This window comes from Lagopus leucura, unplaced genomic scaffold (assembly GCF_019238085.1).
Source record: "Lagopus leucura isolate 7727_CA_CO unplaced genomic scaffold, USGS_WTPT01 Super-Scaffold_100001, whole genome shotgun sequence".
In the NCBI taxonomy this organism is placed as follows: Eukaryota; Metazoa; Chordata; class Aves; order Galliformes; family Phasianidae; genus Lagopus; species Lagopus leucura.
This window is the reverse complement of record NW_024962262.1, coordinates 95559956-95584796: the sequence shown is the minus strand read 5'-3', so window position 1 is coordinate 95584796 and position 24841 is coordinate 95559956. Positions and strand designations below refer to the sequence as shown.

The 24841-nt window shown below is 50.5% G+C and overlaps 1 protein-coding gene across 5 annotated transcripts in view; it reads right to left on the bottom strand.

Moving 5' to 3' along the window:
* The window catches only part of BOC (BOC cell adhesion associated, oncogene regulated), a 44046-nt gene that overhangs the window by 5963 nt on the left and 13242 nt on the right, over positions 1-24841 (bottom strand). Inside the window, exons 2-12 of one of the 5 annotated variants that reach the window (XM_042866684.1) lie at positions 15412-15643; positions 13451-13624; positions 12756-13034; positions 7512-7658; positions 6816-6959; positions 6178-6471; positions 5101-5373; positions 4299-4597; positions 2186-2354; positions 1386-1496; positions 764-970 (exon numbers count right to left, since the gene is read on the bottom strand). In XM_042866684.1, the coding sequence (XP_042722618.1) occupies positions 764-970; positions 1386-1496; positions 2186-2354; positions 4299-4597; positions 5101-5373; positions 6178-6471; positions 6816-6959; positions 7512-7658; positions 12756-13034; positions 13451-13535 (2008 nt within the window). In that variant the 5' untranslated portion in view covers positions 13536-13624; positions 15412-15643. The remainder of the gene's footprint in view (positions 1-763; positions 971-1385; positions 1497-2185; positions 2355-4298; positions 4598-5100; positions 5374-6177; positions 6472-6815; positions 6960-7511; positions 7659-12755; positions 13035-13450; positions 13625-15411; positions 15644-24841) is intronic. The other 4 variants (XM_042866680.1, XM_042866682.1, XM_042866681.1 and 1 more) reach the window with 4 other exon arrangements.

Here is a 24841-nt window from a genome sequence, read left to right as displayed (position 1 = left end):
AACAGAGGCCTGGCTGTGGAGAGGGGGCTTTGTCTTCTCCAGAAAGTGAAAAAAACTACAGAGATGTTTTCTTTGAAGTACAAACACATTTCGGCCATGTGATAGACAGAGTCTGCTTTTATTTGTCTCTCCCAGTTCCTGTCTTGCTGGTCTAGAAGTCATGTAGCAGTTATGGGACATGGGGTAGATGGCTGGATTCAGAGATGCCAGAAATTTGCCTTTACCCTAAAGCAGATACGAGATAGCATCCTTCCTCTATTGCATTGAAATTAGCTACATAAATCTCAGATAAAAGTTCTAAGCCTAAGCCGTTTTAACTGGGACATCCTTTTTCTGCTCTTTAAGTATGGGTAGGTATTTTGCTTTTTAAAGCTGTCCCACACAACGATGCCTTTTTTTCTCATGTGAAGTTCAATGGGAATTGCAAGTCCATCTGTCTTGCCTGTGGCTACAGAAAGAAAAGTTCTGTCCTATCTAGTAAATTGCAAAAACAAGACACTAATGCCTTCAGTAACTATGTCCCATAATACAGAAAAGCATGCATGAGCCTCCCTGAGGGAGGTCAAATCTATGTTGGTCTCTGCAGCTGGAGAAACTGGAGAAGCATTTGCAGCACTTCCCCATACACCTAAGGCTGGAGCTGGGGAGGCTTTGTTCTGCTTACACATGTCAGGGCTGAGTGCGACGTGACAGATGGTTCACCATCCTACAGGGACTGCACGGCTTTCCTACAGACCCCACGAAGCAGAGAACTCTTGCCTACCTTTTTCCAGGTCTGGGATTTCCACAGAGAGGCGAGAGGGAGGAATGTCACTGGTGGCCAGGACCCAGTCTCCCGACTTCTTTTGTTTCTTGTATTCCACACGGAAAGACTGGATGGGAAATCCACCGTTCCCACGGGGGATCCAGGTCACATACACAGATGTCTCTGATGCCATGGAGATGGTTGGACGATCTGGTGCCTCTGGAGCTGCAAGGGCCACAAGAGAACATCAAGACACTTCTAAAATGTCTGGAGGATGCTGTAGCTCAGAGGGATTTAGGTGAAGGACAGCCTGCATCACACCCACCCACATGCTCTCTAAGTCCCAAGTGCTCTTCATTAGAGCTGGGACTCCCAGATCCTCACTCCTTTCAGTTTGTGTTCTCCAAATATCTTTTACTGCTGTTTGTATCTCACTTCTTTTTCCCTTTCCTGCTCAAGGAAGGTGTGTGCACCCATCACAGAAGAGACACAATGAGAAGTGTGGATGAGAGTCTGGAGATAGAATGGGAGGCCTCACTGACGTGGGAGCAGCGAGCAGGGGGAGATTGACACTGGGGACAGAGAAGAGACACATGGGGGTAGGAGATGAAAACAGGAAGGGCCTTGCCCAGAGCCTTACGGGACAGCCGGCTGTTGTCAGACTGGTTGCTGCTCTGAGTGCTCGTGCCTGGGTCATCCCTCTGGATTTGCTGTTCTTTGCTGGCAACAATCTCTGGTTTTGGGCGCCGGCCTGTGTAGGGTGGAGAGATGGCATCAGGGACACAGTGGTGTGGGTAAGAGTTAATTTTTGTTGTGATGAATAAAGAAAATATTCCTAGTCACAGTGCTGATGAAAATAGTCTTTGGACTCAAACAGTCCTGAGGACTCAAAGTGCTCAACTTGCAGAGAGGAACTAAAGCAACACAGTCAGATTTGTTATACTGTTGATTTATTTTTGCCCCCACTGATGTGTAATTTTCTAAAACTTTTTATTAGTTTTCTGAAAATCTTGTCACTCGATTTCTGCCTGAGCAGGAGGTAATCAGCTCAACGCAGAGCCTGAGAAGGTACATGAGCAGCCCTCTCCACAGGGAAGGTTTCTATGTAGGGAATGCCATCTTCCACACTTTCTGGAGACAGGAAAAGCAGCACGGGGACACAGGAAGACTGAGCTGAGACTTTTGGAGCATCCTTTTGGCACTAAGCAGACTGCCAGCAAGGAAGACTTGGATTTCTCTTAAAAACAGCTCAGAGAAACACCTGTCTGGAATAAATCCCAAAAGCAGATCCTTCCTCCAGGCAGTGGAAGGATTAAGTGACCTCCTGACATCTCTCTCAGGCCTATTCTCTGTGGTTCTGCAGGTGTCCAACTGAGACACCGAGAGGGGAATGAGGGCACCCCACTGCCTCAGAGCAAAATACCCCAAGACCGTTTTGACCTTTACCAGTCCGGAAGGTCACCATGGCCGTCTGTCCCTCGCCGGCGCAGTTGTGAGCAGCCATCTCCACCTCGTAGAGGCTTCCAGGATCCAGCCTGGTGAGCGTCAGGCGGTGCTGTGAGGCTGGCACATCTCTCACTGCCCAGCTGTCTGAGGCATTGGCCACCTGCTGGGAGAATAACGCAGGCAATGGACAGAATTAAGGCTATGCAGCCTCAGCTTGAGTAATTCTTGGCTGAACTATAATGCCCCCTGCAGGGAATGGATGCTGTATGGCTGTGCCCTAAGAAAGACGTGGAAACATATTTTGTTTTTCAGTGATGTCCCACCACCCCATACAGAGCAGGAGGGAAGGTGGGATTCTCTGCCTTCTCCCCAGCTGCAAGGATAATATTATTGCAGGCAAACACACAGGATGCTGAGGTGACGCGGTGCCGAAAGCAGCATTAGCAATGCAGGCAACGCGACAGAACGGAAATGCCAGGATTCAGCCGTATCATTCATCTTCTCCAGGCGTTTGACACTGACTGATTAATGCCTGCCTCATTTTATTTTTATTCCTGAGCCCACAGAGCTCTGAGGCCAGGGAGGGGAGTCCTGAAGACTGCTAAGCATCCAGGAAAGAAAAAGTGAAATTCTTAAGAAACAAAGATAATAACTACACAGCATCTGACTGCTTGCGGGCTGCTGACATTTTAGGGTTAGTGTAGGAGCAGGGAGAAGAGACATCCGTATATGTTTTGGAGAGGAAAAACAGACCCTTGCCCAGACAGTTTTAAGCCTCCTGTCAGAAGGTTTTACTTTCCTCGGCCATTTCTCACACAAAGAGCCTTTTCTTTTGTTGCTGAATTGATTCCTTCCCTCTCCACACACATGCTTTTCCAGTCAGAGATGTTTAAACCAGATCATTATATAACTTGATCCTACAGATCTCTTATAGAAAGAGACTCTCTAAACAAGTTTGAGGGTTATTGGGACTAATTCCTTTCCACACAATCCTTCAGCATCTCAAGAAAGAGTCTCCAGCTGAGAATTTGGACTACACTGAAAACATATTACTGCAAACTGCAGTGACCCACGATGACCTCCACTGCCCTACAGCCCCTTCCAGGTGAAGCACTGAAAAACAAGTAAAATATGGACAAACTCCAGCCTGCAAGCCAATATTGCATACAGAATTGCCTGTTACATGATACACCACTGGGGAACAAATCTCTTCTTGGCAGACTACTAGACCCTATGCAGTCTGGTGAGGCTTTTGGCATCTTTTGTTTTTGAAACTTGCCCCATTGTGTTCTTGTGTTGGCATCTTCTGCCTTTGCTTTAGAGAGTTATTTAAATCTCAGGCCTTAGTTTTGTTTAGAAAGAAATCAGCAATGTGGGGGTGTTACCACAGCCTCCTGTTATACCAGTCAAAAAATTCTGGGAAAAGAGATAACATATATTCACATATAATCAAAAATGGTGGCTTGCAATGGCTGGGAATCCCAAACATACCAGAACTGAAATGTATTCAAAGCCCATTGCAAAACCAATCTCTCTACTGCAACCATCTGTGTACCCAAAGGAAATACAGGCTTTTTCTCCCATGCTCCCAGTAAAATGACAAGAAGTACTCTTCACCTCATTAGCAGAATTTTTACTTCAATGGTGCTTTGCTTTGCTACTTAGAAAATCTGCTGGGTAACGGCTCTGCTCGCACCCTGCCTGCTGGGCTGAGAGGCACTGCAGAAGGCAGGAGCCTTCAGGCTCAGTGGGGCTCAGCACTGCTCCATGCACCACGGCGTGTCACCAACACGTGCTTTACAGTGCACTGCTTTTCAGCCTCCAGAATAAAACTATCAGGAAGCGGTAGTTTAGAAGCTTCCCCAGGGAGTTAGCACAGCTATGAGAGCCAGAAAGGCACAGGTGTGTGCACACGCACTCTCTTCATTTCAAGGCTGACACACACACCCCTACCATCTTTTCTCGGATTTGTCCCACTGACCCGCACTGCCAGTGAGCAGTGTGTGCCCATGTCCCCAGTGCACTGTCCGCAGGGCATGCGACAAGGCCACCAGCCACACCAGAGAACAGCATGGGAGAAAGATGGAGCAGGGCAAAACAGCAATACCTTGCGATGCTTCACCACGTAGTAGAGGATCGGGGCCCTGCTGTCGGGTCGGGGTCTCCACACTAGGTCGTAGCTGTCTGTTTTGGATGTCTGGGGAGAACTGAGGATGATGGGGGCCTCGGCTGGAGACACCAGCTCCTTGTTGGCTGAGCACTGCGGAGACGCTGCCAGTGGAGTGGTCACAGGCTTTGGTGGACTACCTTTATCCAAAGGCAGCTTTAAGGCACTGTCCCTGGAAGACGGTGTTGGAGGCTGAGCTGAACCCAGCTGGGTATCTTGCCCAGGGTTGAGGGTAGCTCCTGAAAGACGAGATGCTGAGAGTAAGTGAGTGATGCAGGCAGAGTAAATGTGTGATCCAGGCTGCAATGAAGACAGAGCTAAGAGAAGCCCCCTGAATCCTCTTACAAATCTGGAGCTATTCACCTACTGCATCACTGATAACTAAGAGGTATCAGGTCCCAGGTGGTGCTGCCTATTGGGCCTCTCCAAAAAGTGTCAGAAACAAACTTTCCTTCTCCTGGTACAAACATGACATGACTCAAGGGAGCCTCTCCCAGGACAGCTCTGTGCCACAGGGGGCTTCCTCTGAGAGCCCCCCTGACCCTAGGTAAGTTCAGCATGGTCCAAGGGAGGAGATAGCATCTCCAAAACCATTCACAGTGCAGGATGAAACAGAAGGAAGAGCGCAGCAGCCCAAACCCAAGCAGGAGGGTTACACACCAATCTTCTCCTCCTCACCGCTCGTTTGCTGTTCATTGGCCTCTAGCACTGAATGACCACAAGCTTCAATGAAGGGACTCACCTGGCTGGGCCGTCCTCAGTTGCACCATGGCTTGTGCGCTTCCAACCTCGTTCTCTGCCATGCACTGGTAAATGCCATCATCTTCAGGCCCCACACTGACCACCCGCAGCGCCCGGCGGGACAGCCGGAGCCGGTGGCTGGCAGACAGGGGCACAGCGTTGCGCAGCCACATGACTGAAGGCTGGGGGTTCCCTCGCACCTCGCAGGTGAACTTGGCACTCTGGCCCCAGGGTATGATCTGCTGGGACAGCTCCATCGTGACCTCTGGGGGCTCTGAGAGGGGAAAAGCACAATAATGATGACCACTTGGCAGGGAGCATGGCACAGTCCTGGCTTTGCACTCTCCTTTCTGGCAGGGAAGAGAGCGAAGGGATGGATGCTCAACCCTTCCTGCCAGCCCTGCTACCTTTATGGGGTCCCACATGGATCTGGTTTGTTACATCAGCACCCACGTGAACCAAAAGGAGAGATGGCCTAAGGCCAGCTTCCCCTCTCAGTCACATAGTGACAGCAGGGACCTATAAGTCCCTTTTTTCTTAGCTGAAACAGTACTCTGCAAAGGTTGCGCTTGTGCCAACAACACTCTGACACTTGGATGACATGCAGTCCAACAAAACATGGGCTTACCTTCCCTGAAGTTTGTAAGAAGGGGATAGATATGTGGTAGAAATACCTAAGGTGTGGTGTTCTTTCTATTTCTCACCCCACAAACAGCTTCCCTACCGAACAAAGTGAAAAGCAAAACTCTCTTATGCCTTCCCTATACTAATCTCAAATATGTCTGAGAAAGAGCCAGTCCTCCACCAAAAAGTGTTGGAGCAAACCCAGTGACACAAGGGACAAGAGATGAGCTTCCCCATGGGAGGGGGAAGCTTATGCTGGCAACCTGGAAGGAAGAACATTTTGCCTTCAAGATAGAATTTATCCCATCTCCTAGAAACTGGAACCACAGGCATGGTGTGACTTACACTGTGGTTTATCCAGAGAGATGGAAAGTACAGCAGCATTAGTACTTTTCCCTGAAAACAGATGAGAAAGTCCCACCCCTCCTGAAACAAGAGCTACAGCTGCACTCACCAAACACCTGCACATTGTAGAAGATGAATGCTGCTCCAGCCTCACCAACCCCATTGTCAGCTGTGCAGCTGTAGGTGCCCGAGTCCTCCTCACTAGTGGGGTCAATCAGAAGGTTGCTGAGCAGGAACCGTGTCTTATTGTACGCTGAGACACTGGAGCCATCTTTGGCCCAGGTGACACGGGGCGGGGGGATCCCACTGGCCACACACTCCAGGATGAGGCTTTGGCCTTTGGTGACGATGATGGTCTGAGCTTCAGGCGGGTAGATTATCCGAGCGGCCTCCGCTGTGGAGCCTGGGAGTAGAGGAGCAAGGAGGTAATAGGAAGGAAGGTGGCAAAGCAGGACAAGAAGGCTGTTCTTTAAAAGATCTGTGCATGCAACAAGTGCTTTTGCTGACGGACTAAGGGCCTTTACTCATGCATCACCAAGAGTAAGTCCTGAAGAGGTACGGCAATCCCAAGGCTGCACACACAAGCCCTGGGAGCAGACCCAGGGCAACTCTCCTGCAAGAAATAGGTTTTCTCAGCAGCTGCTAATGTCAGTTCACACCAAAACCCAGCTAAAATAGCACTTTGTATATGCTCCCTGGACTGAAATTGGTAAGAAGGTGACATGCAATGAAAGGAGAGCAACGTACGTCTCACGCGGAGCCTCTCACTGGAGACTGAGGTTTTCACCTCCTGTGTTACAGGGTTGTAGGCAGCACATTTGTAAGTCCCCTCATCCTCTTGGCTAGCATTGACAATCTGAAGGTTCCCGGATGGCATGATAAGGTAATTGTCTGCAGGGAGAGAAGAGGAGATGGCTCATGGCTCAAGATGTGGCACCTGGATGAAACAGTGCCCTAAGAGAAAAGGTGGACAAGTGAGAAGGAAAAAAAACCAATGGGATAACACAAACAGCACTGAAATAAGCCCTTTTTGTTCACACATCAGGAGGAGATATGATGCAGTTGTGGGAGGAAAAGTGCTGCAGGTGAAGCTAGCTTGTAACAAGTATGTACGGTAGATGAGAGTGAAGCTGCAGAATTTAGATCCAAATTTTAAGAATTCCCCCAGGTTCAGAATCATCTTTATCCAGGGACTGGGCTGGAAGAATACTTCATGGACATATGGAGACACTCAATGAAGAGTAATGTGGTTCATCACCTAATTCTATTTCCTTTCCCCAAGCTTCCTTCTGCATGCTGGTGTTACACCTGATCCTCAGTCCCAGGCAGTGGGAACACATGGAGCCTTGTGAGAAACCCTCAAAGAACCTGCACTCAGATCAGCCAAAAAGAGTACAGCTGAAGCCATGGGGATGCAGTAGCATAGAGCTTTGTGGTGCTCACCTCGGGAGGCCTCCAGCCACTCGTGCTTCACGCTGTAGCGAACCTGGGCCTTGGGATGGCTTTCGGGCAGGTCACAGGCGATGACAGCCGTATTGCCTTCATCCACCTCAATCACGTGAGGGCCATCAAACTTGAAATCCTTGAGATCTGCAAAGGGAACAAACAGGACATCTCAGCTGGCACAGCACCCAGTTCATCCTTTCCCCACAGACGCGGGGCTGCTTCGCCACTGTGCCAGCAGAGGACCGCTCCATCCATGGCAGCAAGGGAAACTGGCCCCGTATCAGGGCTATATTTTTCTTCTCCTTCCTACAAAGCATGTAAATTAAAACACAGCTTCAAGAGAAGCTGCCTGTTCCATGGTTGAAGAACTGGGTGTGAAAAATCCTGGCCTCAAAGTAAAAATGGAGCCAACTTACTGTAGCACTGAGGGGCAGCCAAAAGCGGTCCTTCTACACCTCCTAGTTCCAGCACAGCTGCTGTTCCACTACTGAACAGTCAATGCTTTAATCACCATTTTGGGATGCCTCAGGGGTGTGCAGACACTGGGTGGCAAGAGGCAAAAAGGTGGGATACCAGGGTGATCATGAGGAAGGGAACCTTCTACACGCTCCTCAAAGGCATCACCCCCAGCACTGCGCATCACCATGACCTCTTCCACCACCTGAAGAGGAGGGCACTCATTCTCAAACCCTGTGCTATGGAGCATGAAGCCCTGCACTGTCAACAGCTCAGCCATCCCTTCCGACTGTATCCAGGTGCATGGTGCCAGTGCCCATGGGCAGTTTGAGGAGCTGGGGAGCAGAAGGGCTTGTGGAAAGCAGACTCGGTGCAGTCTGCCCTTGGCAGCCAAGCCAGCAAAAAATGTGTTTTTGTTCTCTGCGAAAGAGAGCAGCGCTCCAAGAGAAAGAGACAACGCTGGCTCCGAGCTTCTCCCACCCACAGTCACAGAAAAGTGACATGAAATTTCTCAAGCAGACTTTCTGATTAAAGCAAGATCCTTTATGGGGTTTAAATAAAAACCAGCCCTCTTGGCAGGGTGGCGAGAAAGCCTCCCCGAAGGCGGCGCGGAGGGGCTGTCGGGCGGCTGCTTGGGGAGCGAGTGTTCCCGTGCCCGGATTCGAGGGGAGGGGAGTGGGCCGAGCAGGGGAGGGAAGGTTTTGCAATGTCATAAAAATGATTTGCAGCGAACATGCTTCATACTTTTGGAATTTCTTGGCATCGTTCAATTAAAAAAAAAATACTAAAAAGAAGGAATAAGGGTGAACTTCAGAAATGCCATTAATCCTTTAAGACAAGCCGAGGAGGGGAGCCATGTTTCCACTGGGTATTAAAGCCAGATGAAGATTAACTCTTAACTTGTGAAGAGCTGGCGGCAACCCGCTCTCTTCCAGCAAGGAAAGTTGCTGCCGGGGAGGGGAAGGGTGCCGGGTAGTTTCTCTTCTTCGCTTTCCTACCCGATCAAGGAATAAAATAGCAGGAGCCACAGAAATGGAAAGATGTGGAGAAGAGCCTGCACACATCACACATACTTCTCTGATCAACAAAATATAAACGAGCATCAGGAAAATTAATGTGCGCCTTGGTGGTCTGGATTCATCACAGCCAAATTAAGATTCTGGAGCCAAGGCATAGGCTCCAGCAACTCTGGCAGGGATCTGCACATGCACACACGTATGCACACACACCAACCCCAGAAAGCAGCCCCACAGCCAGGCCAAGAGCTCTATACCCATGTGGGGACCCTTGGGGTGGCCTCACGGAGGATGGCTGCAGGGGGGTCCTTCACACGCAACCCCCCAGCAGCTTACACAGCTGCAGATGCCCCTCAGAGGGGACCAGGGCCTGTGGCTCTCCCTGCTTCCCTTGGGCCACTTGCAGAGAGGATGAAGAAATGGGGCCACAGGGCCCAATAGACATGGAGCGAGAATAAGGCAAAAGGATGAGAGATTTTCCAATATGCAGGCATAAAAGATTCCTTCCGGACTACTGCCCTGAATTCTTGCTCCCTCACAGGGGATGAGCCAAGCTACTTGCCAGTGAGTTTTGCCTGCAGGTGGTCACAGCTCCCAGCTAGTTCCCCCTCTGCCACATGCATCGTAATAGAGCTACCTAATCAGACAGCTGCTTTACCCCGAGGGCTTCATGCAAGCAGGAAAAACTGCTTATCCTTTCCACGGCTGCAAATCCCGGCTGTGCTGGGATAACAGGATTTATTATTATTGTTATTCTGTTCTTGCATGTGGCAGGGAGTGCAAGCAAAGGCCACTCCTTGTGTCCATCCACAGCCTGTGAGGAGGCACGAGGAGGGTCAACCCCACAGCTGCCCAGCCACTGTCATCAAGAGTGAAATCAGCTGAATCCTGAGATGGGGGGCAAAGCAGCAGGATGGGTGAGACGGATTGGATTAAATGAATGGGAGGTCATAAATAACTCTGAGAAAGAGCAGTAAATAGAAAGCAGGCCCTCAAGGTGAAAGTTCTCTCACTGCCCCCAGGGCACACCCATGCTGCCTCCAGCCTCTGGCATCCTGAAACCTTGTTCTCCCTCAGCTCCTCATCACCCCCAGACATCTCACAGCCCTTGTGCCGGCCCTACAGAGGCTCACGGAGCCCCACCTGTGTTTTCCTTCTCTCACCTCCTCACACCCCTTCTGCCCCCAGGGCTAGACCCCCTAAGCCGACTCAGCAAATGCTTTTCCAACCTGCAAGAGGCCTCCTCCCTACCAGCACCTCTGGGGAGCTGTCATCAGAGAGGCCAAGGCAAAGGAAAATGAATAGGGCCAGTTTCAGCAAGCAGCTGCAAACTCCTCAGGGACCCCCAGCCCGACCCCGTGCAGGGTCACTGCCCACGAGTGCTGCATCTTGGCTTTCCCCACGTGTGAGCCTCCCCATTGCATCCCCAGGGTGCACAAGCATTCCTCTCATCCCTGGCTGCTGGGTCATGCTTTGGGGATCCACTACAGCAGGTGCTTCCCTTTGCTTCACCCCAATTATTTTTTCGGTTTTAAATGTCATGGCTATCCATTGCAGGATAGCTCTTGAGCTGAATGCATGGATTTTTTCATGAATACTGCTGAGTTGCTTGGCTTTTACTACCTCTGACTGCTCTGCCAGCCAAGCACTTCAGCATGCTTTTCCCTGTGAGTTACCACAGGATCCAAGGAGACCCTGCAGAACTGGGCATGAAGGGCCTGGGACACTCTAGGGTACTTCCTCCAAAGGAGGAGAAAAAGGAGTGCAAGCAGCCAAAAAGTTGGGCAGAAGATGTTACCTAAGTCCCTCAAAATCTAGCAGGACACTTTCTCCCGTGACTTCAGATCTGCTTCCAAAATAAACCTAAGCCATAATCTCAAAAATACATTCTTTCCCTCCTGCTTTCATATTCACATTCCAATTTCACTCTAGCATCTCTGAAAGTCATTTCTGGATGAGGCTGAGACTTTCTGAGGGTTTCTTTCAGTCCAGCAGGTGATCTGGAAGAAGCCCTAAGGACCAGTGGCAATGCCAACCTGCCAGGTATTCCCTCTCCGCGCAGACCTTGGTCTCCCCCAAACCAGCTCACAGCAAGGCCCTACAGGTGAGGTCTGGAGCAGGCTTGACAGCTTGTGGTGCATGCACTATCACAGCTATCCATCTCAGTCCCACCACAAATCAGTGTCCTCTCTTATTTTAAAACCACTGCAGAGCCACAGATGTGAGCAGTGTCCGTCTCATGGACATAAACCTGGTTGTCTGAACCCCCTCAGAAGGTTTCTCTCCTATACCTCCAGCCCCACGTCTTTCCTGGGTCTGTCTGCTCTCTCTTCACCCCTAGATTTCCAAGTTTTCCCCGTCCAAGCCTGCCATGGTGAATAGGACATGGCCCCTATTTCCCTAGGAGGACAGGGGATCCACAGTGCCTAGCAAAGAGCCCCTCTGGTGCTGTAGGACATATCTGCTATTCACCAGCGATGCCAGACCCAAGGAGGCGTATCAAACAGACGTGCTTTGCTGTAGAATACAGAGCTGGTGGTGGGTTGGAGTGAAGAGAAAAAGAGAAAAGAAGAGCAGCCTAAGAATGAAAAGATCAGGCTGAAGAGCTGTGCACACCCCACTCTCCTAAATGCAAACCATGCCCTAGGTAATCCAATCCACCTCTCCCTCCTCTCCTTCCCTCTATCAGGCCACCAGTGCACACAACGCCCTTTCTGCTCTGGAATGTGTTCTCCGAAACTTAATCTCGGTGCAGAGCTCAGGCCAAATCCCTTAACATATTCAGCCCCGTGACAATCCCCTCCCACCCCACTTTGGAGCGCAGCAACTCTCCTTCACCTCCTCCTCCCACTCAGCCTGGCCTAAACATTTCACTTCTGATTAATGTATCAGTGACAAGCCAATAGCTCTTGGCTTTAAAGCCAAACCAGCCCCTACTTTGCACAAACATCTTCACTTCTGCACTTTCTTATGGCTTAGCCCCAAGCTCCCCTTGTGCCAGGAAGATGAAGCAGTGCTGTCACTGCTAAAGGATGGAGGTCTCTGTAGCACAGACCTGCTCCACCAAACATTGCACAGGACTCAGAGAGGATCAGACTCTCAGGTGCCCAAACTAGGGTGGTCCACATGGAGCCTCCCCAGGGAGCAGTGGTGAGGATCACGTCAGAAATCCTGAAGCTCAGAAAGGAGGTGGCTCACAGTGGCCAGGCCACTGTGACCTTGCAGGGAGAGAAAAAAGCCCGAGGAAGGAGGAGCAGGCAGAAGTTAAGTGACGACCAGCAACATGTACTTTCTGGAAACCTCAAGAAGTCAGCAACCAGAAGGGGCAGCATGGCAGTAAGGGAACCAACCACATGTCAGTTAGGAACTTCCAGCTCTTTATGATCATGTAAAAACTGTTGCTGTGGGACAGGTGGGCCAATGAACTGCTTTGAAATGAGCTGTTTTGGAAAAACACTGAATACGTGTGTTAGAATATAAAATCCTTGCTTGAGAAAATAAAGGGAATCTTTTCACGAGAATTTCACACGAGAATTCTGTGTTGTGTTGCTAGCATGCAACAGTAGGCAGCCTACTGTGCAGAAGGACTGCATAGGTTATGGCTGGGCCATGACACCACAGCCAATCTATGGTCTAAAGTGCAAAGAAATGACCTGAAAAGTGAAAGGAGCCCTCCCTGCATGCCAGAGTGAACAACTGAAGTTAGATGAACCTCTCCAGATGGGCAAGTGGAGGCTTGAATAATGCACAGGATGGCAGCGTTACTCACTAGCCAAGGTGACCACTGCGGGGACACTGGCAATGACTCCTTCGGGCACACGAGCAATGCACTGGTATCGCCCCACGGTATGGTTGTTGAGAGCTGTGATAATGAGTTTTCCTTGCTCGATGTGGATCCCCAGCACCTCATCTGATCCATCCAGCTCCTTTCCATTCAGTCTCCAGGTGAGGTTCACTCCTGGAGGGTCTACGACACACCCCAGGCTGACCGGGCCCCCAGGCTTCTGGACAGTGGAGGCAGGCTGCACAGTAACTTGAAGAGATTCACCTACACAAAGAAAAAGAAAGGGAAAGGAGAAAGCCCCATGAGTCTCAGCAAAAGAAAAGATAGAGGCAAAAAACTGCAAAACTGCTGTACCCCATTGTTTCTATTTGTGCCTCATGCTCTCCTTAGCACCACACACACACCCCCTACACTTTGGAAATATACATCAGTCCCATTTCTTCTTGGCAGCACCAAGCAGAGATGTCCAGCTCCACCTGTAACCTCTTCTTCTAATGAGTGTCACCCTGCCAGGGATGTTCACCCCCTTCAGAATGTAATTGGACATCGCAGCATCGTACATCCTGTACGCACATGGGAGAAGCCAAACCTCTTCGGAAACAAATGAGATCTTGGAAGCTCGGTTTGCCTCAAGACAAAGCATAAACAAAATGGAACAAATAGATAAAAAAGAAACTCACTCAGTTTGGCAAAGCAGCTCGTGGCTGCGAGGAGGAGGCAAAGGATGGCGGACATGGGTCTCTTCTTTCCATGTGTCATTGCCATCCCATGCAGTGTCTCCTGGGGCAGAGGCGCCCAGAGAAGGGTCCCATAAGCTGCCTCAGGGGATGTGATAGAGGTGTGGTAGCGGCTTCCTGCAGATGACAAGAGAGACAGTGGCATGAAACTCAGATTTCCCTCTGTTTTCCAGTCCTGACTGGCTTCTATCTCAGTACTCCTAAGATTCCAGGCATTCACCAAGCCCATGGCCTGAGCAGGCTGCAGACACTGACGCAAGGTGGCCCACACTAACTTAGAATCACACAGAGGTGGTGTCACACTGGAACAGGTTGCCCAAGGAGGCTGTGGATGCCCCATCCCTGGAGGCATTCAAGGCCAGGCTGGATGTGGCTCTGGGCAGCCTGGTCTGGTGGTTGGTGATCCCGAACATAGCAGGAGGGTTGAAACGAGACGGTCATTGTGGTCCTTTTCAACCGAGGCTATTTTATGATTCTATGATCACACACTTTTATTCTAAACTAAGAAATCAAATATATAGAAAGATTTCATATTAACTAGTTAGCCTAAAACACACAGCCTATTTTGAGTTTAACAACCCAGTTTGGAACAAGCACTAGGTTCATATCTGAATGCAATAACAATCTTCAAAATGTGAAGCTCAAAGCCACCTATCACAGCTCAGATTGCTGAGAGGAGTTGCACATTGCAGGAGCTGTTATGGAGAGAGTGCCACGAATGAATGCCAAAGCAGACTAGGAGGATTAAGAACCTAAGTGGTGCACCCACATACACCTCAGATGTCATACTGAAGTCATTTTCAATTGAAGGCTAAAGGCTAAAGTTGAGGAGAGATTTCTCCCTAGGGACACTGTAAAATGGCAACAGGATTTTGAGCACTCTCCAGCCGTAGCACCAACAAGATGTCCTGTGTGTCCTGAAGGAATTACAGAATTGTTTCTGTAGCATGTCTACATTGGCAGAGGAGATGAGAGACCAGATTGATTACAGAAGCAAGCCCAAACAGAAACTGTGATATTGCCTGCTCCCCCTGAAGACACCAAGCCCTTTACCTGCAGTTACCATCTTCAAGAGCACCTGCAGAGCAGCATTTCCTATTTCCACCATGGTCAGTGTTTGAGCCACGAGCAATGCATCCTTTTATATGCATCTCAGTCAAAAAGAAGGGTGAAATCCTTTCAAGTATAACCTCCAGAGGCAGAACTCCTGAAGCACAGACTCCCACAAACTCCTGGTGAGATGCTCAGGGAGTCATTCAGGGTAAGCTCCATTTGCTGGCACACAGCTCCTGCAATCAGGGAGCTCTCACCAAGCCACTTTGCTGGTGGTTCCTAAAGGAAGCAAAGCCAAGCAAACTGGCCTGCAGCTGAAGCTTTGGGATCAGCTGAAGTCATACTGCAGCTACTGTAGCCCACAGCTCAGTTACATGTGGAAATCCACTGTGGGTAACCACCACCACCAAAGCGATAACACAATTTCCTTCCCATGTGCCTCAGCCTTCCCAGCATCACTCTCCTTCCCCACGGAGGGAAGAAAGCCTTAACAATTTGTCTTTGAGGAGTTTCCCCCACTAACCAGCACACAATGTGGTATGAGATCCTTTAGCCGTCATCTCGGAGAGCATCTGAGTCACTCAAGTTAAGCTCTCCACTTAACATAGCCACCAAAGAACCCTTAGTTACACCACAGCTGTCTCAGACAAGCTACCACTGACCAGACCTGATGTGAACACGCACTGGTGTGCGACCTTAGCCTAGAAAAGGCTTAAAAACTGGGTTTCTACTTCACTCTACAAGGTATTCTGGGGATTGGTAGTCTTCCACCAAACCAGAAGAATCATTCTGAGGTAGACCTTAAGCCTTGCTCCTCAGCACTGGAAGCCTACAATGCGAAGCTGACTCACTTGCCGTATCTGGACGAGCTTGGCAGCAGGATGGAAAAATGTTGGACAGGAAAGAGTTGCTCCTTGGAGTCCATGCTGAGGGTGGGGGAAGGTAAAGAGGTTTCCAACCAGACCTCCCAGCAGCAATGCATTGCTCAGAGCCTCTGGCCAGATAGAGAAAGCGTAATGGACCCTTCACGAGCAAGGACCACCCATGCACATGGACGCCATGTCCGAACTGGCTGTCCCCAGTCTGTAGAAAGAAGAAGGGCAATAGGTGGGGAGAAAAAAAAAGGGGAGATCACAAAATTTGGCCAAAGAGCCAGGCAGATTAAACAGTATTCAGCAGAGGCCGAGGAGAGAAGGTGTGTTGCGACAAGTGTACGGTACCTCCCCAAACCTCCAGGCAGAACATGAGCTCTAAATAGGGACATGTGGCCATTTCTTTCACAGCTGAGTGAAGTACAAAAAGTAAATGGCCGGCATAAAAATAATGAGGAAAATGAATGAAAACATCAATTCCAAAAGGACTATTAGGATCCGGGGCCAGATTTCGAAATTCTCAGCTTCCACAATTGAAGCCAGATTTTCAAAAGCATTCAGTTCTTGACATGCTGAGCTCTCCTGAATAGGCGACCAACTTATTTCGACGCCTAAATGGGAGCTGACCTCTTTTGAAAGCGCTGCCCTTAAGCAGCCTGCAGTAGTGCAGAGCAAGGCACTTTATTAACCGGGCAGCTTGCGAGCTGCCGGCAGCCCCGCGCACGCCGGGAGCGGTGCGGAGCTGAGGTGGCCCCCGTCTGCTGGCACTTCAGTGGTCACCCACACTTCCCACCTCTGCTTAACGGCTGCTTGGGAAAAGAAAGGGTTAAAGGCAATGGAAGGGCTTCACTGGGGAGGGGGGAATTATTTACTTATTTATTTTTAATTCTTTCCTGTCAGGTTAAAATAACAATTTCCTGTCAGGGGAGTGAAGGCTCTAAGTCTCTTTCAGACAGGCCCGTAAATCAAAGGAGGGGCCATTAGGAGAGCAAAATTAACGAGAGCTTTGTCAGATTGGGGGGTGTAAAATCTGTCGGCTTCGCTTCCCGCCCCCGTACGGAAGGCCCCAAAGGAGGGAAGGGAAAGGCAGAGGTGAGGCCATGAGAGGGGAGAAAAGCACATGGCGGGGGGGAGAGGGGGGGGAAGGCTGGAGTGGAAAAGGGACCTGAATTAGACACGGGCAGCGAGAGAGGTGTCTGCTGATTAGAAACTGAAGGTTTTACTGAGGAAATGCTGCCCACAGCCCCGAGCCCCCTCCTGCTTAACAAGGGCCGGGCCGGCAGCCCTCGTTACAGCCACACCACCCGTGATTTACAAGGCCCCAAATGGAAACCAGGCCCAGCCCGCTGCCCAGCTCCGCGAGGCAGGCAGCGAGGACCGAGGGAACGCAGGCGGGGAGAGCGCCGACACTGCAGGGCTGGGGGAGGGCTGCAGGGCTGGGGCCAGATGAGGACGTGCGGGTGACACTGGGGGATCGCCGCAGCTGCTCCCAGCAGCGGGTCAGGCCGGGACAGCGGAGCTCCCAGCTCACTGCTGGGGCTTTGGGACTGGAGCTCTTCAGAAGAGGTGCCTTCCACAACACAGCAAACTAACATCGCTTGTGATCGGTAGGTTTTAATACAGGACAGGATTTTTTAAGTTGTTCCATGGAGCTTAAAGCACTGAAAAGGAAGACAGAAGAGGAAGGAGAACCGCTGTACCCATTTGCTTCAGAAAAGACAAGAGGGAGCAGAGGAAGCCCACCTAGCGCAAGGGCACGCAGTTGAAACAGGGCTGGGACCCCCACACACTGACCGCATCACCTCACGCCACTGTGCTGCACTGCTCCTGTGTGAGGGCATCTGGGAAAGGAGAGATGTGTGGCAGGAGATGCATTAACTGCTGTGAGGATCCCCTCAGCTATCCCCGCACTGGGGCCCCGCATGCAGGCCAGCCTCGCTGCTCCTCGTGCCCTGAAAACGGTTCTGGTTTTGAGACGGCCAAACGCCCAGAGAGCAGCCGAGGCCTTTCTTCGCCATCACGCTCCCCCTATGCCCCGACACTTAATTTCCCTCCTCTCCCCCCGGCCCCCCCCTCTATTCTGAGTAAATTCAATTTGACAACCCTGCTAATTGGATAAACGCTGCTCCCCGCGCTCCTTTAAGGCAGCCCGCTTTTCTCTGCTCGTTTTCCGAGGGCGATTGTGGCTGTTCTTTAACACGAATTCCATCTGCTTTATTTCTCCTCTACCCATTCACGGCCCCTCCTGCATATGTATGAGGGGCTGCCCCCCCTCAGCTCCGTCCCCCGGCCCCCCCACCCCTCTCCCTGCCCTCTCCCATTGCCCGGGACAATAACCCCCCAAATGCCCCCTTCTCCCACCCCGGCCCCTTTTTTCGCTTTAGATAAACACAGGCAGTGTCAAGTGTGAGGAGTGGGGGGGGAATGGGGTTCAACTGCCAGTCAAGCCCCGGGCCCTCAATGAAGCCCGGAGGCCCATCCTAATCTGCTGCATGCTTGCCATATGGGAGCTGTGTTGCCCTGGGAAACACTAACAGGCAGAACGGAGCTTAATAGAGTCCATATTCATTGTAATGCAGTGAAATGGCTCGAGGGACTATTGCCCCTTGGGTCTGTTTTCATTCTTCTGCTCCCCCTCTTTCTTCTCTCCCCCTCTCCCTTTTCCTCCCCTCCCCACCCCACACCCCCTTTCCCTTTCTTCCTTTCAAAAAGCCCCTTCCCTGGAGAGCTCTAATCTGGAGAGGCTGGGGGCTCCCGGAGGGACGGCCCGGCCAGGGGGAAGGGGCTGGGGGAAAGGCGCGGGCGAAGCAGCTGGCAGGACGCTGCGCTCCCACTCGGGGGGCAGGCGGTGGGCAGCCGGCCCTGCTGGCACGGGCTGCGGGCCCCGGTGCCTCCGGCCTGGCTGGCAAAACGCGGCACCAGCAACACAACCCTGGGCGCAGATGGAGCGTGCTGCGCAGCCTCTTCAGAGACAAAGTGCGCCCAGCAAACAGATGTTGTTGCTGCAACATGCTGGCTGTTGTGCCGGGGAAGGCTGCCCTGCAGCAGTGACAGGGCCTCATGGGGTGCCCTGCCGAAACCCATAGCTGAGGCACCTTTGTGGTGGGGAACACCATAGAGGAAGCAGGACAGGGGTAACCCCTGGGCACAGGTGTGATGTGCCAAACCTCGGAAGCTGGAATTTATGGCATCACACCACTCACCTGTCAGCCCTAGCGCCCTATCCACGACAACAATACCCACTTCAGCACGTCACCACTGCAGCCAGAGACCACTGTCAGGGCAGACACAGCTGTGGACAGATGCTCCACAAAACAGAGCAAAACTCATTCCATGCTCTAGGTACTTCAAACAACAGGCCAGGATCTCTTCTTTATTTGGGATGTTTGACACAATGGATACCAAAATACATCTACACTTTCTCCTTCTCCTGTTTGGAGAGGCTGGGTAGCATATTTGCCTGCCCATAGCCCTCCGCTCAGGCATCCCCTACATGCTCCTGGCTGCACCTCTATACAGATGGCATTATACCGAGTGGCTGACACGGATTGCAAGGCTGCAAGAACAACCCTTAGCAAGACACTGGGCTCCAACCGTCCCCCTCCACCACCAACCATGGAGAGTGGAGTGCTGCAAGGGACAGCAGCGCCCACCGGGAGCCGTCATCACGCCGGCACAGATGTGCCTGTGGCTAGTTTACACTAATCAGGGGGCTGCTTTTGTTTTCCCATTCTCATCCTTCCAAACAAAAAAGAGAAAAAACAACAAAAACAAAAACAAAAAAGAAAAACCACCAGAACTAAGAGCCTGAGGTTGAGGCTTTAATTGCTGCTTGGGTTAGGGAGAGGTCAGTGAGGAGGCAGGCCCAGATGAAGCAGGGAAATAACCAAGGGGAGAAGCCCTGAGAGACAGCGAAGGGAAGTGGGGACAGAGGTGGCAGAAAGCACAGGGCAGGACAACTGAACAGAACTGAGCAAGTGAAGGGCAACCGCTTGGGGAGATCCAGGTAGGGAAACTACTTTGCTCAGATCACAGCCAGCTGCTTCTTTGTGTTCTTAAACATGAACTTCCTTCTCAACTCCAAATTTTTTAAAAAATTCTTTGTCTAGAAACAATAGAAAAATCTTCACCGTGTCAAATTAGGTACAATAATAGAAAAAACAAACAGAACCCCTAAACCAGAAAAGCCCACGGAAACTGCCAGCGACAAACTGTGAAGCATTCCTTGGGGCAAGTTACAATGGGATCTCCTGAGGGAGGAGAGAGAACCAGTGGATTTCCTGGCTTTAGAGCCTGCACCCAGGGCAGAGTAGGGAACAAGGGCACCTACAACAGCTGCAGTGTTAACAGCAAAAAACAGACTGAGCTTATGTGAAACACATGTCGGAACTACCTGCTAAAATACTGCATCCAGAAGGTCATAGCAGGGGATTTGATCTGGCCGCCTCCAAAACCAGTGTGATCTTTGCCATGACTTCAATGGGAGCAGGCCCAGAAATTGCATTAACAAGTGCAAGGCTCGTTTAACACAGTTGACATCAAAATCCAGAAGAGCATACAAAAGAGACAGGACAAAGTACTCACCAGTACCGTCAATACAAAGTTTAATCCCCAGATGGCTGGCTTTAGAGGCATCCCCATCACCACCATAAAGAAAAACTGCCTTCTCGCTTGCACTCCTTTCAGCAGTGACTTGTTGCTGGGTTGCAAAAGAGCACAAGCCCATTTTTCTCAGCCTTTGAAGATTGTATTTAAGAGGGTTGTTGTTTTTTTTTTTTTTTCCCTCCTTTTTTAAAGTTTGGGAATAAATGGGAGTTTTTACTCTCCATTGCTGTCACTTTAATACTTTTCACTACCAATAACCATGTTGGTAATTGGAGCAGGTCAAAAGCCTCTAGGACCCTCTGCTGGGACACATTTTCCCTGGAAGACATGTCACTACTCCAAAAAACACAAGAGGAAGCTCAAAGCCAGAGAAACAAAAGGACAGAGATGACTGCCTGCAGAAAACACCCTGGCAGTACCAAGCACCTAGGTGGAGCACAGGGCAGCCCCAGGCCTGCCATGACTCTCCTAAACCTTGCACGATGAGTGCCACCTGCAGCAGGGCAGCACTAAATGATGGACTGCCTTGTCCCAGAGAATGAAACTGCCTCGTAGCATTTTGTTATTATTATTTTTGTTGTTGTTGTTAATATCTACATGCCTTTTGCCCCATTTATCATCCTGGGAATAAACACACCTTTCTGAAAATGATGGCACACTTGAGGACAGTGACCCAAACATGGGCAGGACCAGCACATGGTTTCTCTATCTCCAAGACAGGATGCTCTACAACACAAGGACAACAGCTGGGGCAGGGAGGCTCACCTGCCCAGCCACCAGCATGATGCAGGCTCACTGTCAGCTCCCCGTTCTGCATCCTTTTCCTTTCACACTTGCATTGAGAGGGCAGGCACGGCCTCCAAGCCACCTCCCCAGCCCCTTCACACAATGAGCACCAGCAGCAATTCCAGCTGCAAAGTTTGCTTTCCTTGACACACAGTTTACTTTCTCCATTCCCCCGCATCCCGCCCCTGCCACTTACCCCTCACTCCAAAAAGGCGCTCTCAAACAGGCTTAAGCTTTAAACAAATAAGGGTTTGGAAAGCAGCAGCCTGCTCCCGTTTCCCTCCCCACCGCCCCTGCTCCCCCCCCCCCCGCCTCCAGCTCGGAGCAAGGGTGCGAGCAGTGCTGGCAAGCGCCGTGCAGGCACAGAAAACAAACACGTGGAGCCGAGCCAGCTGTGAAGTTGGATTTGGCGCACGCTGTTTGCAAAAGAAATAAAAGCACATGGGAGAAGGGGGAAGAGGAGAAGGGGCAGAGCCGAGGGAGCTGGGGGTGCCCCGGCCCCAAGGGAAGAGCGTGAGTAACTTACAAAGGCCTGGCAAACACATGGGTGGGTTTGGATGTAGGGACGTTCTGCTGCAACATGTGAAAAATAAACACGTTGTAACCTCCTGGCGCTTGCAGCCCTCCCCACTCGACCTGAGGCTTTCCTATTCCCCGGGGCTTACGGTGCCAGAGGGCCAGCACAGGGATCACCAAACCAACTTCCCCATAGCCTCAGCAGAGATTATGTGCGTGGAGGGTGTTGCATTCACCCTAATCCTCACCATCAGCCTTTTTTGCTATCCCTTCTCCACTGTCCCTTTCTGAAAGTGCTGTAGGCAAAATATTCCTCCTCTTACACCCCAGCTCCCTGGGGATGCCAGTGGGGGTATTATGCTGCTCTCACCGGTATGATCCAGCCGTGGGAACGGCACTCACTAGTGCTAGGAACAGAGTACCTACAGCCTTAGGGCAATGCCAGTCCCATGCCAGCTTTTCTCCAGCTCTCTCTTCATCAAGTGGAAACTAAACAGAAGCCCATACCCTTTGCCTGGTTTGGGGTAGAATCTAGCAATTTGACACGGTCTCCCTGTGGTTTCCACCAGAAGCCATAAGCCTTAGAGAGGCTTATGGCTCCCCAGGAGCGAGTCTGAACAGCCCTAGCTCTCAAAAGGTCCCCACACGCATTAGAGACAGCCTGCAGTGACCACTCAGCCCTCACAGGCAGGTTTCCACCAGCCTTGTCACCACCTCTGAAGTACAGCAGGGTCTTTTCCCTGTCCAGATCTGCCATGAACACTTGTCCTCCTGCATCGCTCCAATGTGACCCTAAGATACAATACTTTGTTATCACCCATCCTGCAAACCAGATTATTGACACCCACTCACAGACAAAGAATGTTAACTTACTTTGGAGAAATCTTATAATTGCTTTTTTGTTCTCAGATTGGAATTACTGAGATGCCAAAATAGCCGGGGAACACTGCAAATAAAACAGTTTGAAACCATCCAACCCTTTCCTTCTGGGGACAAATTACATATAGCAAAGAGGGATAGAAACTCATAGTCTTGGAATTTCACTGCATTTCTGGAATCACTTCATCTTTTGGACGGAGAGTCCTTCTACCTTGTGTCCTGCAAAAACAAGAATAGCAAACCCCAGCTGGTGCGAGTGGTACCCAGATGAACAGTATGCACCAGACAGCTTTGGATTCTCAGGTGAGAGGTGCTAGGCAGGTATGCAGTCTTATGATTTATACTGCTTCCTGGCAGCCCCAGGACTTCTGGATTATTAAGATACAGATGTCAGCATCCTGGGGGTACAGCTTCAGCAAGTTAACCAAGCAGGGAGGGGCAGGCTGATTACAACAAGAGAAGAAAACACAAATTTGCACCACACACAAAATATTGTGGTTAAGGGAGACAACAAGCAAGAGATTATTGACAACAAGAGAATGGGATAACTCAGCAGAGTTTGTCAGACTAAACTTTCCGTAATCACAGACTTCAGGGAAATTTTTTGTCAAGCAAACATTCAAACATTCAGCTGCCAAGCTCTAAGTAAACAGAGAAGGAGAAACAGCAGTCAATGTGCCACCATATGTAAATGCCCCATGACTGGGCACTGCAGCCCACCCAAGCCTATCAGCTGGCACTCATGAAGCCCAGGGCTGAGCTGAGGCAGGAAGACCTACCACCAGGTTACTGAACAAGAGGCAATTCACACCTTCCAAATATCCTCACAGAGCCTGGCAGGTGTGGGTACAGCAGTTCCTGTGGGTTAGTGGATGCTTTCCTGCAGTATGTGCATATATATGCAACCACCAGGATAAGTGAAATGGAGCCCAACTCCATACTGAAGGGCTCCAAGACACTGAGTGACACCCAACAACCACTGGTATCACACATCCATTTTCAGTCTCCGAAGCCTGTGGTGGTCGTTACCCTGCTTAAGAAGAGCCAGAGACCTATGCCAAATCCACACAGATCCCAGACCCGAGGCCAGGGGTGCTGGTGGCACCAGCAAGCTGAAGCAAGCTGTACCTGGGAACAGTGCTGCCACAGTGTCCCTGTGCTGCACTCTAACACACCTGTGATGCTCCCAGGCCTAAGCAGGCAAACCAATAGAGCACCAAGCCATGGAGATGGGCCAGCTGCAGGAAACACTGTGCTAGGTGCTGCAAGGCTGCACAAAGGCTACAGCCACTCTACATGCTTTTTATTTACGTTGGCAAACATCAATGGGCGGGAGGAAAGCAAACCTTGAAGAGGCAAAGGAAATTTCTTTAAATCATGCAGAGAGTCAGCACAGTATAGCAAGAAAGGGAAACATTGGTCTTCTGCCTCCCACCCAAGAGCTTGCACCTCGGTCAGTGCTTCCCACCCATGGTTCAGGAGACCACTGAAAGGGACATGTGGATGACTTCAGGGGTCCAGGAAAAGGGATGAAAACATGCAAGTCCAGATTAAGTGTACAGTAAATTGTATATGTGCTTCTACTACCTCCATAGGAAAGTATTCAGGAACATACATATAAAAAAAAAAAGCTGAAAACCAGCATGTGCAATCGCACATGTGCTTCTTCTGTCTGCCTGCCTCTATTTTCTTCCATCATATTGTGACAGGTGAATCCAGGGTGGTTATATATTCATTTGCTTCAGATCAGACTTCTCTTGGTTGATAAGAAAGAAATGTGCAAGACACAGGGCATGTTTTCAAGGCCAGCATTGGCTGCATCGCTCTTCTGTTAGTCACTGGCAACCAATGCATACACAGTGGTGTTGCTGTAGCCATCTTTTGGCACATCTGGGGCCAGCTGCACAAGGAAGAGACCAAAAATTTACACACTGCCGCGAAAACTGCTGGGGAGAGGAAGCGTATGGTCTCCAGACCAAAGTTACTGACACCTTTGGAGCTTGAGTTTGTGGTTAAGTTCAGGAGGTTCAAAATGGGATTAGGAAAGCAGCTTTTCCCCTAGCCGGGAAAAAGAAGTTTTGAAAGACTGGAGGGCCAGGGAGTCTGCTGGTCTCCATCTTGCATGTTTGGTGGCTGGATAGTGACTCTGCCTGGGACTATACCGAGGATATTTACTTATTTTATGTATATAGCATTGGTGCTGGTCTCCAAACCAACAAACTGCTCAGCAGCATAGATCAACTGCTGCACGTATTTGCAACCACAAAAGCACCTTGAAGTAACAAGATCTCTCCGTTAACTTTCTCTTCTCTGTGTTCTCACCCTCAACTTGCTACTGTAGAACAGCCTTGGGGTGATTAAATCAGCAGCCCACGCATCGTGCAATATTGGTGGCCCCAGGCAGTCACCAAACAGTAGAACATGCCTGAGTAGGCTCTCCATCTACCATGCCCTCCAGCAACACAACTCTGTTGCACAGGAGGCTCCTTTGGATGGAGGCATCAAGGGACAAGGTGCTTCCCAAGCATCCTACACATTTCAAGGCTCCCTATGGGAACAACTGAAGCAGAGTTCAGCAGCATCCCATACCACACCAGGTGCTTCTGGCAGGGCACGAAAACTG